Raw genomic sequence first — 25,428 nt, forward strand, 5'->3', positions numbered from 1 at the left:
AGCTTTTACACAGAAAAAAAGGTTCACTTGAGCCAAGAAAATATTTTTTTTCCTAATTATTTTCTTGAGCGAAAAAAATTTTTTTTCTTTTGACAGAAAAAATTTCACTTATTCCAATAAAATTAATTCTCTTGCTTTGAGAAAATTCAGCCTCTTGCTCCAAAAAATTTAGTTCTTGATAGAAGTAAATTTTCTTGTCTTGAGAAAACTTCTCTTTTGCTCCAAAAAATTAAATATCTCGATAGTAAATTTTCATTAATATTTTTATTGACTAACATGTCAAATTGGAAGACCAAATAATATTGAATCATTTTTTTTTCATTCAATATGTAAAATTACCCGCTAAAATAATTAAAAATGGGTATCAAATATTCAAGAGAAAAATTTTCTCAAGGTGCGAAAATTTTTTTCTGAGCTGAAGAAGGTGGCGCTACTTCCCTAAAGTATCTAAAAATCTTGATCAAATATAAAAATTTATCGTATCAAGTTTTTATGATAATTTGAATTAAGAAAAAATTACTTTCACCAAGAATTGAATTTCAAGAAAAATTTTTATTTCGGCCAACACAACTTCTGTCTTTTTTCAGGCATCCGAAAATTTTCTTGAGTCCAGAATTTTGTTCTCCAGTCAAGAAATTTTTTTTCTGTGTCGATGTCTAAATTTGATAGTAAAAAAAAAAAAAAATAGATTTTTTGATTAAGAAAAAATTAGATTTTATTTTTTTTATTCATACAACCTTAAACTTTTTATAATGAAAAAGGTTTATTAGATTTCAAGCATGAAAATTGAAAATTGAAAAAAAAAAAAAATAATGGACAACAAAAATTGTAAGAATTGAAGCTGGTCGGTTTTATTATCGTTTTTACTGTTTTTACTATCATCATTATCATATTAAATCATGAACTTTTTGTTATTCATAACCTTTTATTGTCTTATTTGTACGTGAACATTTTCTTTGCCTCAGCTCGCAGATATAACAATTCCACGAAGATACTTTAATACTTGACTTTTTACTTCATTTCCTCACTTCTGAACATTTTTAGAGTTTCGAATTCCCAAGTACAAGTAACTTATACCATGCGATTATGTTGCATTTCATCCAACAACACCTCTTGCAACAATACAAAAATAAAGAGAAATCTGACCTTCGTAAAGTAACTACAATAATGTTAATAATTATAATTTTTAAAGTTATTTATTATAAAAAAATTAAACTGCCAGGTTTAGTCTATATAAAAATAACTATTTTATTTTTTTCAATTGCGATTCCGTGTAGAGTATTCACTATAATTTTCCTTCTTAGTTTAATATCAATATTTTCAGTACGACAAATTTTTTTATTCAACCTAATTAATTGTCTTTGACTAGCACTTTCGCCCTCCTAACACCATATTATTTGATTGTTCACAAATTCTTTCATGTACTTATTTCAAGTTACTGTTATTACTGTACTGCACGATTATAATCAAAATTAGTCATCACGTAATTTAATGTACAATGCCCCCAAACTTTATTTTAAGAATGGAATACGGAAGTGAGTCAAAAAAAAAATATTAGATAAATTTAGCAACAAACGAATCTTTTTTTCATATCTTCAATTATTCACTTTTATCTACGAATAACATTACAGGCAGTACGAAAAGAATATTATGAACATTTCCGATACTTAACATTTGCGGTTATAGTCTTGAAATTATCCTATTGTCTATTAACTTGACTTACATTATCTTCAATTGATTGTTTCATACTTGTGAATCAGAATATAAATGAGAAATCATGTAGAAATCATACATGCATTCGAATATATGATAAATGATAAATATAATAACAAGAGACTGATTGACATGTGATAAAAGTGACTATCGATTGTTATTTTATAAATTCAAGTCATCAAATGTATCGACGTGGTTATCTTGTTATTCATCGTATCGGCAAGTAATGTACAAGAAACATTACTATACCATATTTAAGTTTACATTTTTAAGGCTATTGCCTCCACTCGGTAAAGGTCTGGTTCCATGACAAAGCTTCTGGAAAATAACCCATTGGTTGCCACTTCCCGTCTGGAGGCACACCTACGATTCATGCCTACGCAGCAATACGATTCGAGTCCCAATAAAATTTTTCATTTATAATGAATTTTTACCTTCAACACATCATCGTAACTAAATCACCCTCTGCTATAATAATTTTAAAAATAAAATAATGATAAATTTATCGATAATCTATTCACAGAATTGAGAAAATAAAGAAAATTATGTCTCTGGTTTATTTATATGATGAAATGAGTTTTTTTTAGTTAAATTTATTATCATTCAAAAGTTCTTGATCTGAATTTGTACCTTTTCGAAGTTTCGTATGTTTTTCTAAGATAGCTAATTTATTATTATAACTTTTCGGATTAGTTATCAGTAGATTTAAATTTCGCGCTAGATAATATTTATTTATTTTTTGGAAATGTAAAAGTGATTATGTCACATATTAATTCATTTAATTAAGAGAATAAGGGAAATTTTGTGACGGGCATATTTTTATATTAAAAACGATTTGTAGAGTTGGTGATAATCAATTTTTTATTTTGTTTTTGGAGGAGTTTTAAATATTTTGTTAGTTTTAATGATTGATGCTATAAGCAATACATTAATATATTTTTCAAATTTTATTAAAATGTTAGTCAAAATATGTTTAGAGTAGAAAGGGCGCTTTTGGGCTCTTTAAGGAGGTTCCAAGAAAAAACCGTTTTCACTAAATTTTAAAATATTAGCATTTAAAATTTGCAAATTTTACATACAAACTCTATGCTGACCGACGTTCAATCGAACGTTTTATTAAATATCAATCGTACTTTTCTTAGGGTTGTTTTAAAAAACTGAAAATCATTAATTGAAGATATAGCAAGTATTTTTTAACAAAAATAACATAAACGAGCGGTATTCACTTTTTTATAAAAAATATTTGAAGTTAGAGAATTTCAATATTTTACGTGAGTGAATTTGCAAAAAATTGTGTTTTCCCAAAATTTTAAAACTCTTACATTTATAAACATATTCACACAGTAATTCAGATATAAAGTGAGCAAAAACGGTACTTTTACCCTATTGTGATTAAAAATATCGAAAAATCATAATTAATAACTGTCGACAGTCAGATAGTGACTGTAGATTGCGAGTAAATAATTAACTTAAAGATAATGATAATATTTACATGTAAGTTAGAAATGATAACGTAATATTTGATATTTAAATTTCCCGCTTGTATACAATAACAAGTGAGAAAGAGAGATAAAAAGTAAAACAAGTCTGTAGCCCTCTTGAGTTGGAGTTAGTTGCAGGACGGAATGATTGAATGTATAATAATAATATTGTCAGAGGCGAGAAGAAATGAAATAAAATGAAATGAAAAGAGCAAGAGAAAAATATATGCATGGAGGACTCGACGAACACATTAACTTGAGTCAACTCTCACGACGCACGACCACGCGATACACACACCCGAGTACAAGATACAAGAAAGATCTCTGGTGTTCCTTTGGTGACTACACTACACCAGTTGTACCACGTACGGGTGTCTCTTTCAACCGGTCAGTATCTTTCAAACTCCGGAACAAGAAGCTCTTAACACTGATAATTTCGTCCTAGGTAAACGGAGAGAAGTTTTTATTTCAAAGTACACCTCATTTCATTATTATTATTATTGTTTTTTTTTTTGTTGTAAAACTAAGAAGTTGTAAGTGAAGGAGGAAACCTTTTGACCCAATCGCGTGCTGCATATGAAGTGAAAAAGTGCCCGTAGGGTTCGTGAACTTTTGAAGAAGAGAATAAAGTATAAGCAAAAGCAAAAGCAGAAGCAGGAACTGAAACTGACGAATAGGACAACTAGGTTTTGAAATAAGGGTGAGAGAGAATTGAGGTAGTGCTGCTCTTGTTCTATTTCTTCCTCTTGAGTAATAATCTTATTCTTGAGCTTCCGGGTGAGAATGTGGGCTGGACAGGATGACACGCAGAGGTTTAAAACCAGGTTCGTTTCAGTCTCTTTGTTTTATATAATTGCCGCGATGCGATTGAACTAAATATCACATGGAGAATTTTATCTCATAAAGTCAGTTGATGAATTAAGAATTAAGTTTATTAATCATAATTGATGACGGGGTAAGTGGAGAGATGGATGCTTCGGAATCGAGAAATCAGTGGCACACTCCAAGAAGAATTCGTGACAGGATCTCGCGTGCCGGAAGCACCAGCTTGTTAATTCTTCAGGTTAAAAGGGTTAAACGAGTTATCTCGTCTTTTGCATTGGCTGCTGGCTGTCGATATACTCGTTCATGCATTAAATTAATCCTTGGGAATAGAAAATTTTTTCATTATCTATATCTCTTTTTGACTTTTATCATTTGTTCATACTATTGTTTGCCAGTTGATTCAATGTTGTTTGTGTTTTTCAATGCTATTATACTTTGAAATAATAAATAATTTAAATGAAAATGTTCAATTATGTTTGTAATTTCACTAAATTCTTTAGTCTTTCTTTCACTTTCGTAATCTTTAAGGAAACATTTCAAAGATTTTGTTGTTAAAGACTGATTGTATTAATTCGTAATTTACATTACATTATAATATGATATATGATGTTAGTTGAGGAATTAATATGAATGAAAAATAATTTTATGGATCCAGATTAAATGTAAATTACAGAGAGTCGATTCGTCATAGAGAGAGAAATGTGTAACGACCTCATCACAGAGTTAAGCTTAACAGTGAATAAAGACAAGTGTAAACACGCGAGTTTATATCAATCGATAAGTCATTTGCACGTTATACATTAAATATATATATATATATATATATATATATATATATATATATATATATATATATATATATATATATATATATATATATATATATATATAATAAATTATATTATAATATATATATATATATATGAATATATAATTTTTATATATATATAGATATTATAAGTGAAATGAATTGTAAAGCGTGTGTATATATAAAGTCGCGTGTCGGATCACATAGCTAAATGTCGATTCTTGTCTCGCCGATTCTGAAACTATTCATCTAGGTCTGTGAGTGTACAGGCATTTACTTCTCATGCATTCTCTTATATCCAGACCAAAAAAGAAGACAATAATGCTTTTTATACTGTCGGATGTTTAGAGAAATTCATTGTGTCAATTGATTTCGATTTCAACAAAAATTTACTCGAAAGTTAAAAAAATTGTTTGAAATATTTTTTTTTGAAGATACTTTTAATAGAAAATAAATATATTATGAAAATCAGAAATTAACAGTTTCTTTTTAATAAAATTAATTAGCGGCTCTATGAATTAATTAAAAATCTAAGTAATTATAAATAATAGTAATAAATACCAATTAAGTTATAAAATTATGATTTTATATAATTTCTTCGAATCATCAGAACACTAACTATATCGTTATTGAAGAATTTTAATTACTTGCAATTATCGAGTATAAGTTATTTAGCTTAAGTAGTTCAAGATCTAATTTTATATAATACTTTTTCTCTCCTATAACGTTATTTATATTTTATTTTTATGATAGCTTATATTAGTAGTCTTGAAACATGCCAAACACTAAAGTCGAATGTAATACTTGCATATATAAAATAAAAATAATGTCTCGAAAAATAGAATATAAAAAAAAAATAGAAGGCTTCAACAGAGGAAACCAACATGTAATATATATATATTTATACTTGAGATATAATTTCAAGGTTAATGCCAAGTTGAAATAAAAGTACAAGAAGTACGCAAAAATGGCAATGCTGACGTATAAACTTGTTTTCAATTTATTATTTTATCTAATTTTTTTATATTTGAACAAAATTTGAATAGTTCCTTCCGTTCAAAAATGAATCACACTGATAAAAAAAATTAAATCGATTCAAGAAAAAAAATGTTGAGCCAAAAGCATTTTGAAGAAATTCATAGTCTTTAATCAAAGAAAAATTTTTTTGGGCTAAGAAAATTTTTCGGCTTGACACAAGAGTATTAAATTCTTTTAAATGATTTTCTTAGTCCAAGATTTTTTTCTTGAATCTAATTTTTTTATCAATGTAGTAATATCATTTCTTTAAAATCGTTTTTAATATTGTACATTTTCCTATATATAGTTGTTTTAGAATTTGTTTTGAATTAGACTCAGCTGTCACATAAAAATATAAATTTTTTTTTTCTTTAGACAAAATACAAATTATTTAAAGAAAAAAAAAAAAAAATACATGTATTTATATTTTGACGTGAATATATTTGAATAAATAACTAAATAATTTTATTAGTCACTCATGCAAACAAAAAAGAGTCAAATAAAATGCAATTGGTACCGACTGTTAACCGTGAATTGATTGGTACGTAGATTTGTTTATGGATTCTTATACGTATGTATCAATATGCCAGTCGTTTCAAAATAACATACATTAAATAAAATCTCCATTCGTCTCAGATACTTGATTATTACTCTAATTTTTTTTATAACTATCACGTTTACTTGCCAATCTATATAATACGTCCACTACTGTAACAGATTTTTTTGTACCATTATTATAATTTTTATGACGTTTTGTTAGTATTTTCACGGATGACTGTACTTGTATGTCTGCTATTTTACGATAATATAAGTCACATGTCTTGGGGCTTACTTTTACAAAGATACCTAAAAGCTGTTTTTCTGGGTAATTATTTAATGATAATGCCTCTTTTGCATTTCTTTACAATTTTTTTCGTTATTTTTTTTCAAACTCGTTTCTCGTTAAAATTATTTCTTGGAAGAACAAACATTTCATTAAATCACTCAAGATTTTTTATTTTTTAATGAATTCTTTTTCTTTGTTCTTTGTAAAACCATATACAAGAAGACATTTATACATTCCAAGCCCTGAGAATTTTACTACCATACGCCACACCCGGTTAACTGTGCACGTAATGAGGAAATACGTGGTTAATACTGTTTGATTTACCGCATAAGTGCAGACGTTAAAAGTCATACGCTCCACATGCATATTTACGGTTGCAGTGAACAATTTCGTTAAACATCTTGCTTGTGTCATTTAAATTATTAGTACACTCTAATCAGAAGCATCTGAACTAATACTTATTTCAATCAGTAGTCTTAGAAAACGATAATTTTCAATGTCAAGGATATTTCATATTAATTAACAAGCATATTTGTGGATATTTCACTTGAGAATGTTAAAGCAAACAATATCTTCACCATAAGTTGATGTACACAAGTATGTATTTTATATATACATACATACATACAAACATATACATATATGCTGCACCCAATGACTCAGGGAACGTGTACTTTCTTTTTGATAATGGGAACAAGTTCTGCCCACGCAATGTACATCTAGAGTAGCATGAAGTTTCGGTGTTCACAATTATCTTAACATTCATTGTAATAATCCGCAACGCTATTAAATTAACATAATTTTGTCAATGACAAAACAAATGATTTATTGATCAAAAATGATTATCGATTTTAAAATGTGTTCTTTCAGCTCCACCTAATATGAGAAAATAGATTTTTAATTCTAATACGGAAATTAATTATCAAATTAGGGATCATTCTTGTTGCGATTTGCTACTTGCTTGTTGTAATTTATCACAAATTTGAAATCAAATACATTAGAAATATACTTTTTTGATCAGCGGAAATAAAAAAAAGTTTTTAAAATAATTAACTCATTAACATTAAAATGTATTAAATTACAATTTCAGGAATTCTAGTCTAGAGGCACAAATTTTAGGCGTTTTTTCAAGTGTATTCATTAAACAAGGAATAATATTTTTACCATCTATTTAAAAAAAAAAAAAAAATGAACCACAAAATTCGAAATCCAAAAATTTACAGACTGGTAAAGTCCAAAATAAATGGCTCGTCAACCTTTAAAAAATTGGTATGTTTAACTCGAAAAAATGCAGTAAAATTTAGGTTAAATTAAGAGCTTCTTAAGATATTTTTAAGGCTCACAAATGATAAATTAGATGCATAAATGATTTCTAAATAAATTAAAAAAAAAAATTCGTAGGTTTTGAAAATGTGACTTTTTTTTAACAAAATGTCGCGTGTTCTCACGTACATGATTCTTACTCTTTTAGTCATTTAAAACAAAGAAAGTTATATTCTAAATCAGTAAAGATCTTGAAATGGCCCAACACGGCAAAAGTAAGAAAATCATTTTTTTGCAAAATGGTGAAAATTGAAAAAAAGATTTTTGTCTGTTTTTTTTGACATTTAAAAATTTTAAAGAAAATAGCAAAGATTGAAATTTTTCAGTAATTCCGCTAAGGGACGATAAAGTAATATACAGAGAAGGTTCAATTATTTAATGTAAATCGATTGAGTTTGAAGGACATATTTTTAAACGTTTGAACTTTAGAAATATGCAAAAAAAATGATTTTCTGAGAATTCTAAACTAGAATATCCCTTAAAATGGATTCGAAAAACTTTGCTAACAAATGAAGAGAAAACTAAAGTTTGAACAACCTAATATTAATTTAATCATAAAAATTAATTTTTTTAAATTAAAAAATAAATGTTCGACATCAAACAATAGCAAAGTTAATAGAGGTTAATTATATTCATAAATAAGTTTATAACGTATTTGAATTGTGATTAAGGTAACAGTGTCACCCTAATTTCGTTAATCATTTGATCAGCGGAAATAAAAAAAAGTTTTTAAAATAATTAACTCATTAACATTAAAATGTATTAAATTACAATTCCATTCAACATAAAATAATCTCAAAGGATATGTTTATCGTTAATTATTCGTAAGTAAACGAGGGCGTTGAATGATTACTTAAAACACGGAAATAATTTCTTCTCGGCTTACTTAAAAACAAAATAAAGGTATTTCTCTCGGTATTTTATCAATGATCTTTTAAAGTGCCCCAATAAAAAGTGACGCAAATTAAACGGTCTGTTTTCACAGTCTGAGAATTCACTTTACTATTTCTAGTATCCATTATTATTTTCACCATCATGCAGTCTGTCTAACTTATCATTTAACAACAAATGAAGTTTATTAAATTCAATTCGAATCTACAATCATTAAACAGACTGTCTGGTGTCCAATTGCAAACTGCGACTTCCCTCTTACGAAAAGCTCTTTCTTGCATCAAAGCTTTGTGTGTATATTATTTAAATCATTAGCTTGTTTATTTCTCTTCAACTATAATAATCTCTTCCAGATGATTGTCGTTAAAAAAAATGTTTCCTTTTAAATTCAATATTTTTTTTTCGCTCATTATATATCGCGATAAACTGACATGATAAGTTAACGCACGTGTTAATCTGCAATTAATAAGTGCTCAGTTAATAAAGTGAGAAGACAGTTAAGGTTACAAAGGCTTATTTATATAGTATGAAATTAATTAAATTAGTATGGGTGATCGAACAAGCGTTAAAGATCTTAAGACTTAAGTGAATAATTATCAAGTTATTTTTTATCCACTCGGTTAATGTTGAAAAATTTCTTACATGTCATATCCGAACTGCGTGCTTTTTCACAAGCTTCCTGACGAGCCCATGATAGGTCTCACGTGCTCAGACATAGTTGTCTTGTATACGTGATAAAATTCTCGCTGAACAGTCCCTAGAGTCAATGTGCACGGAAAGGAGTGAGCGAGACAACTCGGTGGGCTTGTATTTATAATATATATAAAAGTGCCGGTAGCCGGAATCATGCTCCGGTGTGCATACGATTTTTCGCAGTCTTCTTATTTTTAATGTTCTCTACTTTTGTCTCATACTTACATTATTCTTTAACATTAATTTTAACTATTTTTTTGTCCTTTTTTCACACAAGTGGTGAATGCTTTCACCACTCAACGTCATTAAAAAACATTAATTATACATAATCGTCTGAATTACAATTACACCTTTCATATGTTTATCTTAACGTATAAATTTTATTTATATATTTTATAAAAAAAATTTTTTTTATAAACAATAAAAACAGATATTTTCATTTTTAATAATAATAATATATAACAGATTAAATTAATAATTATTTAAAAATAATTTATTATGGAAACTTTTAATGAATACTCTTTCTTGCCATATAATGCAAACTCGAAAGAAATTTTTTCTTCAATTACGTTAAGTGGGATGATGATTAATGAGTCTTTTAGAAATATTAACCATCTCTATTAATCTAAAACAATATAATATGAAATCTTAACGAGTCTTTATAAAGAACCTGACCTGACGATGCTCTTCCTAATTAAACTCGGCCCGTAACGCATCGAGAGTTTAGGACAATAATAAAACAACGATAAATCTTTAAATTCCAACACTATACAATTGTCAGATAATATTTATATATATTCTCCAAATTGTGTCTTTTTAAAGTAACACTAAACCGTTTAATAAATAATGAATTTTGAAATAATTATTTACTTAAATAAATTTTTTTTCCCTTCAAATAACATTAGTTACATGCTATTACTTAGTATACCATGAGAACGTATAAATACTAAGATTATTACGAAACTTATTTCCATATCAGGTTGTTATAACGCAAAATATTACAGCACACATGAGCTATATATATATATGATAACTGGACATAATAACTATCTATCTGTGTGAGACTGAATATAGCGCAAACTCGTTAATGTATCCGACCATCGTGTCAAGATTTTCTTCATTTATAAATGTTTTATATATTTCATTCTTCCGTTTGTGTCCTCAATGAATCTTGAGTTTATTCACAGAGGGAAGAGAGTCAGAAAAAAAAAAGTAAAAGATAACAATATTATTATTAATATATACTGGGTACTTGTGTTTAAATCTTTCTCACTTCTTTCACGCATTCATGACTTCTTGCTAGGTGAGAATTAACGTGTTTCCAAGTCACTTTATATTTTTTTAGTGTTAAAATGAAAAGTTTGTCTTGACAATTAAGAAATCAGACAAATGTACTTTTGTTTGAATTTTATGGCTCGAAAAATACTTTCTTTTTCTTATTATTTAATTACTTCTAAAAAAATAAAAAAAATGTATGTAATTTAACTTATTAATAATACGTTATTAATAATTTTCTTTTTTTTTGTTTCAGGTAAGTACTTCCTGATTCATCAGAGTGTATTAAATATAATACGTATAAGTAACCATATGATCGGACTATAAGCCAAAGTGTGTTAGTTGAGGTATACAAATATAAATGACAGTAATAATGATTGGCATATTTATTTGTCAGCTATTTAAATGTAAGTAAATTTAAATAGTTGAGATTTTAAGTTATAAAATTTTAAATAAGGTATGAAGGATCATTTTTATCGATTATTATCTGTAAGAAAGTTAACGCTTGCTTGCGTTTCTTAGCTTCAACTCGACGCCAACTGTTAACTGTTGCTCGATAAATAATTCTTCACCATTCATATATATATATGATATAGAAACAGCAGCAAGTTAACTTGCAAGTTTAATATATCGGTGCGTTGACCTCAAAGGTGCAAACATCGATTACATGCTTTTAATACGATGAGAAGATTCGATTGGGACTTTAGCTATGTCTCACCGACTGTTATGATGTGATTCATTGAATGAATTCATGTTACTATGATATATAAGTCTGCGACTTTATATAATGTCTATATATTCTTATAAATATATTTCAGGTTAAAGAATGTGTGTAATGTTAACTAAATATTGCTGAAAAAGTAAAAATTAAACAGTAAACAGAATAAAAGTGAAAAAAAGTACGGATGTCATCAAAAATTCAGTCTGGCTCTTTTGGTCCGTGACAACGGGAAATGCATTGCAATTGCCAAGTGGCAGGCTTGTACAAACTAAACTTCCTCAGTGATTTAATGGAGCGGGACTCGTTCCTAATAAGATTATTATCGTTGCATCATTTTTTTCTCGCATCCTGTGTGTAACGATACTCAACAACAACTAATAATAATCTTCTTAGCAGTACACTTATCCTACCTTTAATATTATTACACTGGTCACGATTAATTACTGCATATCTTCCAACGAGGTTATTAAAATATTGCGGTGCTACAAGTATCAAAATATCAAGTGGATGATTAACTTTATCATAATCATCATTCATCATTATCATTATGATTTTTATTAGTATTATTATCATCAACATCATGAACATCATCAGGCATTCTTTGCCTTCATCTTATCATGTCTAAAAGAAAATCACGTAACGCGCGGACGCAAAGACTAGAACGCGCACGTTCCTTACACGGTTAATGCACGACAACAAATAAGAAAAGAGAAGGAATAAAAGGATGTACCAGAGGGTTCTCGTAATTACACATAACCAGAGACGCGAGAGAGCAGACGGGAGATAGAACCACCTATTTCCGGATTTACGTCTGCACGTTTGTGATGTAGCCTGGCACCGTGCCACTTAAAACTTTTCATCGTTTCATAAAAGATTACCAACCAAAATTACTTCAATTTGATATTTTTTATTTATTCTGGATAAGTATTACTTGAACTTACTAAACATCTCAACAAAAAAAATCGTTAATTCATCAAATGTTACTTCAAAAATTATATTTATTATTCTTACACGAAAGAAAGAAAGCTCATAGACTTTTCAATGCCGCCTCGAAGTTTTTTCTTATTTGTTATGTCGAAAACGCAACTAAAATTTAATTATTTTTATCCCAGCCGTTAGGCTAATAGATAAGGATCTGAAGCTTTATGGGAAGGAGTTGATGTTTATAATATAAGAAAATGAATTCAATTTAATAAATATATTATAAAATTATCATACAAAGATTTGAATTATTAAAACAAACATAAAAATCTCAATTAAGAACTTACTTAAATGAACACTTATGTAAAGAAACTTGCCGTTTCTTTACATAATTGAAATTTACTTTACTAACAATTGTTTTTTTTTTTTTAATCTGACGCGTGGTTTCATTGAAACTTATAAAAACTTTTTCGATGTTAACACTAGGACGTCAGGACAACGAGAGATATTTTTGTTGAAAAATCGTAAAGGTGTCGAATTTTAGGGCGTTACTTATTTTTACTAGATGGGAGAAATAATGTCCAATTATTTTTCTATTTCCTTGAGCCCTTGCCCTCTCTCTTAGATTTTTCTATAATGTTGCATGAGTCCCCTCTACTTGGGTCAGAGTACAATATCGCTTCTCCTTTACTCTTATGCTCTATTATACATCTATGTGTTTGTGTATACGTAAGCGCATTTATGCATAGACAAAGACATACATGTGTATTATTTTACATTAAATTATTTACTGTGACCAAATTTTTATATTAAATTAGTTAGATAAAAATTAATTTGTGCATAGATTACAAATTATCATTAGTTTTTTAGATCTAAATTTTTCTTTTTATTTAAGTCGTTATTTTATTTGAAAATAAAAGAAAACATTTATTTATTTTTTTTTGTTTAAACTTAAATTATAGTTATTAAATTTTGTTCCTTAAATTATCAACATATATTTTTTTTTTGTTGATACTAGAATTATTATAACAATCCTTTTTATTTTTTTCTTTTATCATTATTTACTTTTATTTTATTTAAACTATTGTTTATATATACATTTATTTTGTTATCGAAAACTTCTATTTCGGATCTCGACAAAGTTTAAAATTCCATTAGGGTATTTGTTCAGGCTCAAATCCCTTAGTATGGTCAGGCCCAACTAAACTAAATTTTTCAAATAAGTTTCTTTTGAAAATGCTATTGATAAATTTGAAGATAACAAAATTTTAAAAATAAAATAAATGTATGTAATTAGTTGTAAGAACATAAAATTATTTATGAATAATTAAATTCTATTTGTTATAAAATAAAAATGTCGGACGTTGAGTCCGACATAACATATTGTAATATCTGAAATATATATTTGCTTCCGTAGTTACGGTATAATTATAAACGATCCAACCATGTTAAATTACTTAGATAGATTATAAAAAAAAAAATAAGATTTAAGATCAAATTTAGCTCGTGTCATTGAACCATCCGTAACAACTAATAAAGAAAAAAAAATCTTTGTCAATTATTTATTATTTTTTTCGTTAAGAAAGATTTTCTTAGTCTAATGATTTGATGCTTGGTTATTCATTGAACGTAGAAATCGCTATGTGTCCGTCGAGATTAGCATTAAACCCTACTATACTTGCTCTTCATATACATATGCGTTTTCAATTAATCTTGTTGTGTATAATTGAAAAATTTTTTTAACCATTTAACACTTAATGTGTTGGGAATAAAATTATCCTCAATTACAGCTTTCAACTATTAATTCAATCTCCGCGATCCTTCACTGTTAGATCTAAACAAAGTATGACTAAACGCACGTGTTTGTCGTTGTCAATGGGATTAAAATCGATCAGTGTGATAATTAATATTGTGTCCAGTTTACTATTTATTTTATCAACCTGACCCATCAGTATGCGTGCAGCGAGTATCGTTAATGTATGACCACTAGACCAGATGGTTAGACATATTACTGTACCTTTTAAATAAGAAAAATTTAAACGAAAATTCTTTTAATGATCCTTACAGTGTATATTTTGTTAGTCATCCTATTATACTTGTAATGTGTTTTATTTTACTAAAGAAAATTTAAATCAGAGAAAAGGATTAATTACATATGAATTGTTCGTACTTTTCTTTTTTTAAGACCTATTTTTATTTTTTGGTCGTATTAAATGTTTAACGGTATTTGACATAAAAAACATATAATAGAAATTCCATGGATTTTTAATTTTGATAAAATATAAGCCTCATTAATAACGTCAAGCTATTTTTTCATGCTCTACTTATTTTAATTTTTTTTTACGATAATTGGACTTAATTTAAACTTTAGCTTGAGTTTCTCAAAAAAATTAAAAAAATTATAGAGCTTGAATGTATAGTAATTATTTATTAATTGAAAAAAAATTGTATTATCACATTTTAAAATAATTTATCATAAAAATTGGGAATTATTTAGAGTGATAGTTATTACAAATAATTAGCGGCGAGAAGTTATTTTCTTCGCTTTAAAATATTTTTAATTGACCACTTTATATTCAACTAAAGATAAAAATCAATGAAAATGGTTTCATTATGAATGTAATATTATTATATGTAATTAAATAGTTTTTCCACCGTAAGTAATTGTTGGTGAAGAAAAAAAAAAAGAAGAATAGTATATATTCATTTCTGAGCTAGTAAATGTTCACATGGCAGTAATTTGTCTGTGGTTTTAGAACTAGAATTTTGAAAATACATCGTAGACAAAAAAAGATTAATTTATCATTTTATAACGGTGTTTAATTGGGCAAATGGATATTGTGATAAAGAAAGAATATAAAAAAGGGTCACAAAATGAAAAAAAGTTAAGCAACATAAAGTAAATAATTGGATGGTATTTCCTGAATTAAACTGAGCGCGGAAATATAATAAACAGGCCAATCTTTACACAATTCAACTGATATCTTCTTACTCATCTCTCTTTCTCTATCTGTTATTTTCTTCCGTCCAATGTGAAGCGTGTTATAAGGTGATTAATGCAATAATGCCAAAGTACATCACGCAAATAGTCGTTGGATGTGAAAGCTTCTCTCACGTCATTGAAAATAGTGTTTTGGAATTATTAACTCCATTGAAACCAATTTTAAGTTTATGTTATTTGTTACAATTATTTTAGTTAGCTTGTAGTGGTTTTTTATTGATGTGGTTGTTTTTGTTTGTTGTTGCACTTATTGAATATCGAGTCAGTGAACTACACAAACCAATACTTGCCAGAAAAAACCTATTTTAGTCATGCGCGTTCTATAAATCCTCTGGGTACTTGAACGTTTATAAACGGTCAGAACAGAGCTATATTGAAAGATAGACTGAAGATTTTACTGCTTGTGTGAATTACACTCGAAGAAATTTCTTCGAGTATACATTCAACGATAAACATCACGCAATAATTTTCTTATATTTACTAGACATTTAAAATTCGATAAGTTCTACTTTTTATTATTCGTATACAGTAATTTTTTCATTATTGAATTTTTTTTTTTTAAATTGTACTAGAAATTTGAATAGCGCGCTACGCGCGTATCTTAATTTTGACCAATAATGAATCGTGGCCCGTTTTTTGCGAGTTTCGATCTACACGGAAAGAACAAGATGACACTGGATATCATCCCAGATTATATTGAGTAAAAAAAAATTTAGATAGTAGCTAGTATAATCCAGATTATAATGAGTATAATTCAAATATCACGCAGTATAATCTAGATTTTTCTAGCCACTATCTGAAATTTTTTTCACCATAGATATCACTGAGTATAATCTTGGATGATATCCAGTGTCATCTTGTTCTTTCCGTCTATGATTAACTTTACGACTTACATGTATTTTAATTTAGAGGTTTGTGTCCGTCTAAATGATATTGATATTGCAATCTGTCAATTTTTTGGATTATTATGACAATTAAATTATGACGAAAAAATTTTTATAAATAAACTCCACATCTAGAAATTGAAAAAAAATTACAAGTGTAGATTAAAAAAAAAAAAAAATATTTTTTTTTATAATTTATTTGTAATTTGTAATAAAAATTTTAAAAAATTTACAGATGTCGGCTGATTTCAGTATTAATTTGGGATTAATTTTATGGAATAATTTCACTATTTAATCTATAAAATTATATACTAATCAATTAGTCTATAAAATTAATAATTATAGTTACTGCTGTTATCCTTATAAATATTTATTCTCTCACCATTCAACATAAAGTTATCAAATGTACATTTGATAAAATAATAATAATAAATGTTACAGATGGATTTGTAAATGACAAGATAGTTAATGTAATAACAATTGGATAAATGTAAATGAACCAGTGTAAGTGCAAAGTTAATACATAATATAAGAGAAAGGAAAACAAAAGAAAGAGACTACTCATCGATTGATTGAATAGTTGGTATTCACGCCTGACTTAACACGTTTACTGATCAACATAATTTAAATTTAAATTTATTTTTTATTATTCCTATTCATTGTTAAATCCAATCAGCTAAAGTACTAGATCAGTTGTTACAATCTAATCTGTTTTATTTTCACCTTTTCACCGTTTCACAGATAACTTTCTATTCTCGAATCACAATAGCTAGGCTTTTGCATCGTATTCTTTTTTCTTCTATTTATAAATTTATTATTACAATATCCGTTAGATGTAAAAGAGGATTTTTTATTTTTCGTACATAATTTAAATTCCTGATTGCGAATAACTAGCTCTTCAATTTAATAAGATCGCAACGGGAGTTAAACTTAACTCGCGCTAATTTTATTTATTAACGTCACCATTAGTTGCAATATTTCAAAGGTTTATGCTTCCATGGTATATTCTTATATTCTTACTCTTAAAATGTGCTATGTACAGAGAAGAGAAGTCTTGACAGATGAGTAGAGGACAGATGAAATTCCACCTGACCACAAGTAGATCAGAACAACTTTACTATCGATCTTCGTCGGAAACGTCGCTTGATCAACTCTCATGGAGCTTTCTCATAAAGTTGTAAAAAAAGTATACAGGTATCTTATGAATTCCTTTCAACTTATATTTATCAGAACATATCATCAAAGTGGCATTCACTATTTTACTTAAACGTTTTCTGCAACACCTCTAAAATTCTTACTCGATACATAACTCAAAAGCTAAACTCATTTTTAAATCTATTTCTATAAATATTTACACCCACATGCATTTTACCTACATACAATCGATGAAAAATATTTTCCTCTCACTCTTCCTCACCGCGATACTGCAGTTTAGCCCCTGCAATGTCGCTTTTATCGATTTTTAGCTGGAATAGCTGCTTCTGGGTCGACTCGCTCTCATCTGAAGTACCAGAAAATGTGCAGAATCCGCGGCTTTGTGTAAAACTGCTCTAAAAAAATCTAGCACATCTTCCGACGTCAAGTATATATATTTAAATTCGATTTATTAAATGCAATACAAACGTCCTTCAAATTACCACACGGAAAAAAAAAAGCTCGAAAAATTACTGTATATGTATATTATATATAATGCATCGTGGCTCTTCGTGATGAAAACTGGAAAAATTACAGTTTCAGATTGTAATTATTACAGATTTTATAAGAATTCCATTGTAGAATATAATCTTTATATTGAAAGCTCTGAATATTAAATTAAAAAATTGAATTTAGAAAAATGTTATTTCAAATTGTAATTTTTTTAGTTTTGATTACGACGCGACCAATTTTACATTTTATACTGTAATTTTTCAAGTTTTCTTTTTTCCGTGCAGTAAAATATTCAAAACAATCGTTTTGAAGATAATTTTGAGAGCAAAAAAAACAGAAGAGAGACAAGGTAAAGACACTAGAAAGAAAAGCATTTAAATGTCTTATTTTTTAGCATTGAGCAATTATTCCAATTTTAAATTAAAATATTAAAAATTGCAAACTGCTTTTGAAAATGTCAATACGATGATAATGATGATAATGAATGAATTCTGTTTCAATATATTTGGTTGTTTATAAACTTCATGATTAATCCACACCCACAGTCATACCACGTGTCTAAGAATCTGCGACATATTCTTTTAGCTTGAAGGTTAATGAAAGTCAAAGGTTTGGCTTCAATTTTATTTGAGTCTTGATAATAATAATAATGATGATGATGATGATAATGATTATCAAGAATAATCATACATTGAATAACATAAAATGATGTGTTATTTGGTTAGTGATATAATCATAGCAACAATGAGGCCTTTAATTTTGATAATTCTTTATCGTGAGACAAAATATTAAACCGGATGTAAATTGCATCAACTTGTATTGCCTTATTATTATCTTTGATTCTTCAAGGCTATTCAGCGATCCATTTCTTCCTGTGTCACTGCTGAAGCAATACTATACTACGAGCGTACAACGACATCGAAGATACTGTTGAGTTGTTGTTGAACTGGTTGGTGTCACCAACCGTGATTCCTCAGCTCCTCGAGAATCGAATTTCTTTGTCACTATATTGGTTAAATATCTAAAAGTGAAAATAAATGTCAAAAAATGAACACCATGTTAATCATCTTTCTCATCCTTTACGCATTGCACGTACTCTGTTTGAATTTATAAACACATAACAAAATATTTGATACAAAGGCATCGTGCTTCAGCTCTGTCTTTATATACACTTTACTGTCAACTGAAGAGAGTAAATTACAAAAATAAATTTAAAAAATCTAACTAAAATAGTTACTGATGTTATTGAGGAAAGATAATTTCAGCGGAGCACATGGTGGTTTGTTTGATAAACATTCTTTATACTATCAGCTACACAAAGTCTGCAAGGAAAGACTTTAAGTTATATTTTGCAGTTATGGGAAGATGTATCTATAAAAAGAGAATTTAAACTGAAGCTAAATCAAGTTTACCCAACACTGAAAAAAAAATATTTTATTTAAGAAAAATATTCTCTTTAATTATCTGAATTTTGAAAATTCACTTTTTAATTAAAAATATTAAACTCTTAGAAGAAAAGAAAAAAAAAAGATAAACTTTGTTTTGCATAAAAATGTTTTTTTCTTGAATTAACATAGGCAATAACATTAATTAAAAAAACTGCCAAGTTGTTTTTTCAAGAATACCAAAAATTTTGGATTGCTATTGTTTTCTAAACCTTTAAAAATAAGTATAAGAATGGGTTGAAATCAAATATTTTTTTTTGTTTTCCAAGTATTCTTTGATTATTTCCTTACAACTTTTTCTTCAGGTAGTATCACAGATAACACAAGTGTCAAATGTTCTATACAAAGTCTTATTTGATTTCCGTCGTTGATTTTCTTATTCAAAGTCGCATTAGAGAAAGATTAACAAGGAAAATTTTTGAAAGTTTTTATGCTCCTTAACTTAACTTTTGATTATAAAAAATATTTAATATGTTATTTACTCTCATTTTCTCGATTTTTATTGAAATTTGAACGATACTTTTTGTAGAATATAATAAAAACTGTAATTTTCCTTAAAATCCAATTTTAAACCCTAAAAATTTAAAAGTACAATACTTTTTTACTCGTTCTTTTAGCTTTTCAAAAATTTAGTAGGCTTATTATCTTACTATAATTTACTAATGTCAAATTTCATCAAATTCTGAACAGTAAATCTTTAATCGAAGATACTACCTTAAACCAAGAATATAAAATTCTTAAAAGAAAATCAAATTATTCTTAGTTTTTGAGAATAGTGTTTTTGAATGAAGAATTTAATTTTACTTCACGAAGATAATATGCTCTTGATCGAATTTGTAAAGTTTTTCAATCCAAAAAAACAAGCCTCAAGACAAGAACTTTCTGAACCGAGATGTGAGGTTCTCTTCAAAATAATTTTCTTGGATCAAGAATATTTCTCTTAAATCAAGTAGTTTTTCTTATTTTTCAGTAAACATAATCTTCTAAAGGATTATTATTTCGTCGATTATTTATAAATTTATGTATCTATATGTACATTATATTGTGTATGTATCTATTTTATACATTTAGATGAGATAAAAGATATAAATAATGTTTAAGTAGATCGTACGTTAATCATTATGTTCAAAGCCACACTTGTGGTTTTCTACTACAAGAATCACTTGGATGTATACCCGAGGCCACTGTCTCATCTCAAGCAAAAAGTTTCCGCCATCTCGACAACTTACGAGTTATGATGATCGTCATTAATGCGACGTTCATCGCCTCATGTTTCACTGGATTCTGATTTTATAGTTACGTTGCGTAATATCGGAGTTTCCTTTTCTTTTTTTGATTGTATCAATTTTTTTATCACGCTAGCGTTACTTTAAAGATATCAAAATTTTATAAAACTATTAATCAAAGTCGTAAAAAATTCCAGCATATATTTGATGAATAACTCTTCTTATTTCTTACATCGTTTTCATATACAGAAAATGTACTTTCATTAACCTAATAATTTATTGCAGATTATTAACATCAAGCTTTATTCTATAGACAAAAAATCAAAGATTATTATTTATTACACTGGTGCTTTAAATTATTAATTCATTTATATAATTAAAATAAAATTTATATTTATCAAATTAATTAAATTAAATTTTTATAAAATAGTGAAGTAAAAAAATGAAATAATATTTTTAACTGGTAAATTAATTACAAACTTTCGCCAAACCTTCATGTATGTAATCTTTTTCCATCTCTCTTTTTCTCTCGGCTACCCTACCTAAGCATTATCTATGATCTTTTATCAGTGATATTCACTCTCGGACACTGATTTAAAGGCGGCTCGTCGTGTAAAAATACCTTGTATATATCCCACAGTTCGTGGTCGAGATGACTTTGCTCATTCGAGCGCCAAGTTCTTCCGGTCAAGCGTAGCCAGACGGATCTCTAGGCTGCTCTCTACGAGGAGTCGATGTTTCAATGGAAAAAAATTTTTTAGTTTCAGTAACTTTCACTTCTATTCGTCAAACTGGAATTATTAAATCTACAAATGATATATTGATTATATTTTATCGATATTTATCTTATTTCTTTTTGTAAGAAAAATCAATTTGTGACAGATTTATTGAAAATTCTTACCTATCAACACCTCATGCTGATTTTCATTAATTTTTTTAAGGTATAAAAAATTAATGTTATTTATTAAAACTATCAGGTTATTTTATAAATATATTTATGAGAATTTTTTCATATTTTATGGAAGTCACAATTTTTATCTGAAATCAATGACACAGAAAAATTACTTTTTCTTTTTTGGAGTAGTTCTAAATAGATTCAAATTTCGCGCTAAATGCCATTGGTTAATTAATTTATTTTGTTTTGCACATGTGAACATTAATCAAATATTAATCAATAAAAAAAAAAAAAAAAAAACAGAAAAATTTTGTAACAGCAAATATTTGTACTATAATTTATCATTTAAACAATTAAGAGAACAAGGAAAATTTTGTGACGAGAATATTTTTATTTTAAGAAGAATTTTGCTCTCAGTAAATTTTTGATGATAATCAATTTATTATATTAAGTTTTCGGAGGAGTTTTCAAAAGTTTATAGATTTATCCCGCTACATTTTCCATTAAATTATTAGTAATTGATCCTGCAATAGCAATATTATTTTTTTTATTTATTTCAAAAGTACCCAAATTATACATAAAATGGAATTATGAATATCGAAAAAAACCCCAAGATTTTCTATTCATAATTCGTAATTCTCAGCGGTGACATAATGACTACAATTAACTAGTATTATCATTACTTCAAGGTACAAATATTTTCAAATAATTATTAAAACCTTTAAAGCATTCATAAAAAAAATAGGAATACACAAAAATGATTCAAAAATAACACATAGCGAATTGCCTGCAATAATAATGAAATTCCGTGTCTAGAACGCGAGTCTGTATCTAATGTTAGAGTCCGCGGTATTTCAGTACTACTAGTTATTTTTTCTTTGTTATTTGTCCGTTCAACAGACCACTGCTTCGTGATATCTATATGTTCTAAGGCGTTTCTCGCCATTCTCGTTTTAGGAGACGCAGAAGGAAGTTTAAATAATAAAATAAAAGTTGATGGAAAAAAAGGTGAATTGAGAGCTCAAGAGTAAGAATGAAAAATAAAACAAATTTATGCGCTTAAAGAAAAATAAATTTGTTATTTTAAAAATTTCGATGTCTGTCTATCTGCTGAGAACCACAGTTCCCTTCCGGGATACTCTTTTCCCGCTGTGAAAACTTTTAGATGTATATATATATATATACCTATCAGCTTTGTACTTATAGAACTTCCTCACACATATATATTCAATTTTTCTTTACGTTCTTCCCTCAACTGTCTCGTTAGATATTTCTTGTCCCTTTAGTGATCTTATTTCATATAAAATATAATCTCAACTCTTGTAAATTCGCTAGCATTTACTCGACTTTAATTGACAGATTCGCGAAAAAACTTTAAAAGTTTTGTTACAATTATCGACTTATTTTGTAAATATTTTTGTTTTATTTCAAATAAATTTTCATCACTTTTTATAATTAAAAATTTATTTTTTTAAGAATAAAAATATAGAAAAAAGTTAATTACCAAAAATGAGTAAAAAATTATTTTTTTTTGAAGACTTTGTTGATGGAAACTTTGTTGATCAACCAGTAAAAATTAACGCTCCAACAATTTTAGATTCAATTTTCTGTCGATACGTTTCAATAATTCAAACTTTTAATTCTTATATATCTAGTACGTATTTTATTAAATTTTTTCATTCGAAATCGTAACCACGTTAAACCAATTTAAACCATAATGTATATACAATATCGAGTCATAGACTTGTTATTTATAGGAGAATTTATTTATTCAAACCGCAAGTGTCAAGTGTACAGAAGATAATCAAGGCATTCTATTCAGTAGTCACGACCGACTTAAACCTGCCACTTTTCTTTTCACTTACTTTACATTCCAGCTAATTTTATTCATTAATTTTATTCAAAGACTTATTTGTAAGTAAAATACTCAAGTGTGCTCCCAAACCTTCGTTTTGAAATAAAAGTTTTTATTTATCTGAAAATTATTACAAAATCTAGATAAAAAAGATTTTAACTTAAATCTTTCCGTAACCTTTTTTTTAAATCACTGTACTAGTTACGCGTGTCAAAGTAAATACAACAGAATATATGAATATATAAAATATAATGATTTAAATGTTCAGGTAAAAATGTAAGAAAAAATGACAGAAATTTATGATAGATATATTTTACAAAAAAAAAAATGACAAAAATTAATCAATTTTTAAAAGATTATAACAAAAATATACGGAATAAAAATAAGCGTTTCGCTGAGGACCCAGCATCTGAGCTTTGTGTTCTCCAGTCCTTGACCTGCGTCAACTTGTGCTTCCAGCATCGCAGTAGAATTTGCGTCACATTGATCGATAGTTCAAGTTCATGAGCAATTTTTTTCTTTAATTAAAATCATTTTTTAAATATTTTATCTATTATTGATGACAGTAATAAATCACTAGATCTTCTCTACTCAATCTAATATATTTGCTGAAAAATTCTTCATTAGAAAATGAATGTCTTAAGAACGTGCTCAGCTAAAGAATTAGATTGTTTAAATAAATCGGTGATAAATATTTATAGTAGAGAGTAATTATAAAAAATAATTGTAAAAAGAAAAATTACGTGTGAGAAAAAAACGAATAGATTTACGAGTAATGTATTGATTGAGGTGAATGTACGACAGATCCAACATTTAGCTCTACGGGGGTGGTTTGGAGTAGCAGAGGGCGCCAGCGATGTCGCTGAAGAAGAGAAGGAAGGAAGGCTACGACGAGTAGTGGCGTTATATACCGGCTGGTGTTTCAATCCGACTGCCAGTCTCTTGATCGCGTTACAGCTCGTCGCAATAAAGTTCTCTTACTCTCTTTAAACAACAGTTTAATTATTAATTTAATTATCCTGCTTTAATTCAGTGTACTAGTGTGTTAAAACATAAAACATCCATTTTAAAGTAAGATTCAAAATTTTTTTAGATTAAAAGCCTAATTTTTTTTTTTTAATTCAATTTTTTCTAATCAACAATTTTATTGGATACAAAAATACTCAGTTGAATTTTAGTAGAGTGGATCAAAGGGTGAGATAAAATTCTAAACCGAGTGACAACGCGCACAGGCGAGCGAAGGAGAAGATAAAATATTTATTAAGCTTTAGGGGGTGTATCAGGGATTAAATACGTGTACGGTCGGACATGGCCACTTACGCTGCATACAGACACATTGAACTCGACAATGTCGGTTATGGAAAGAAAAGGTAATTTATTTTATAAGGCTATTATTCATTTTATTTCGCCACCCATTTTTTTCTGTTGATTATGGAGTCTCAAAGAACAAAAACCAAAAATTTTTATTGATCAATGCGTCAATGACCTTTTGTACTCCTACAAAACAAATGTCAAGTTTGTACGGTTGACAAAACACATTCGGTCTAATCGGACAAAAATCATAAGTCCATGCGCTCGTAATTGGGCGTAGTACGGATTATTTTATTTAAGGGTCACATGTCATTTCAATTATTACTAAAAATTTTTTTAATTTAATTTTTGATGACTCATGATTTGAAATGCTTAAAAGTGGCTCCTTTAAATTACAGTTACTTTTTTTTTTATCTCTAAAAAAACTTTTTCTACTTATTTTTAATGATTTTCTTGTCCTTTGTAGCCGTAACAAATTTTATTTTTAATTGAATCATTAACATTTATAGAATAAAACCACTCGAATATTTCATGTTTGTGAAGAATTTTCTCATTTATTTTCAAATTATTCAGTCAAGTATTTTTGTTGTTTGAGAAAATATTGGGAAAAAAAAACCTTTTGTTTTTTTTCAACGACTCAATTGCTTGACTGATTAAGTCATAAATCTAA

At 27.6% G+C, this 25,428-nt stretch overlaps 1 protein-coding gene across 4 annotated transcripts in view; it reads left to right on the forward strand.

The window, feature by feature from the left end:
- The window catches only part of Jupiter (microtubule-associated protein Jupiter), a 44,382-nt gene that overhangs the window by 3,325 nt on the left and 15,629 nt on the right, over positions 1–25,428 (forward strand). The window contains exons 1-2 of one of the 4 annotated variants that reach the window (XM_074249093.1): positions 24,369–24,518; positions 24,615–24,817. The exons of 1 other annotated variant lie outside the window; for it this stretch is intronic. In XM_074249093.1, coding sequence (XP_074105194.1) covers positions 24,756–24,817 — 62 coding nt within the window. In that variant the 5' untranslated portion in view covers positions 24,369–24,518; positions 24,615–24,755. Of the gene's footprint in view, positions 1–24,368; positions 24,519–24,614; positions 24,818–25,428 lie in introns of those variants that run through there. 2 more of the 4 variants (XM_074249096.1, XM_074249094.1) reach the window with 2 other exon arrangements.

This window comes from Cotesia typhae, unplaced genomic scaffold (assembly GCF_013202065.1).
Source record: "Cotesia typhae breed Kobodo isofemale line unplaced genomic scaffold, CoteBio_Ctyphae contig_5, whole genome shotgun sequence".
Taxonomy (NCBI): domain Eukaryota; kingdom Metazoa; phylum Arthropoda; class Insecta; order Hymenoptera; family Braconidae; genus Cotesia; species Cotesia typhae.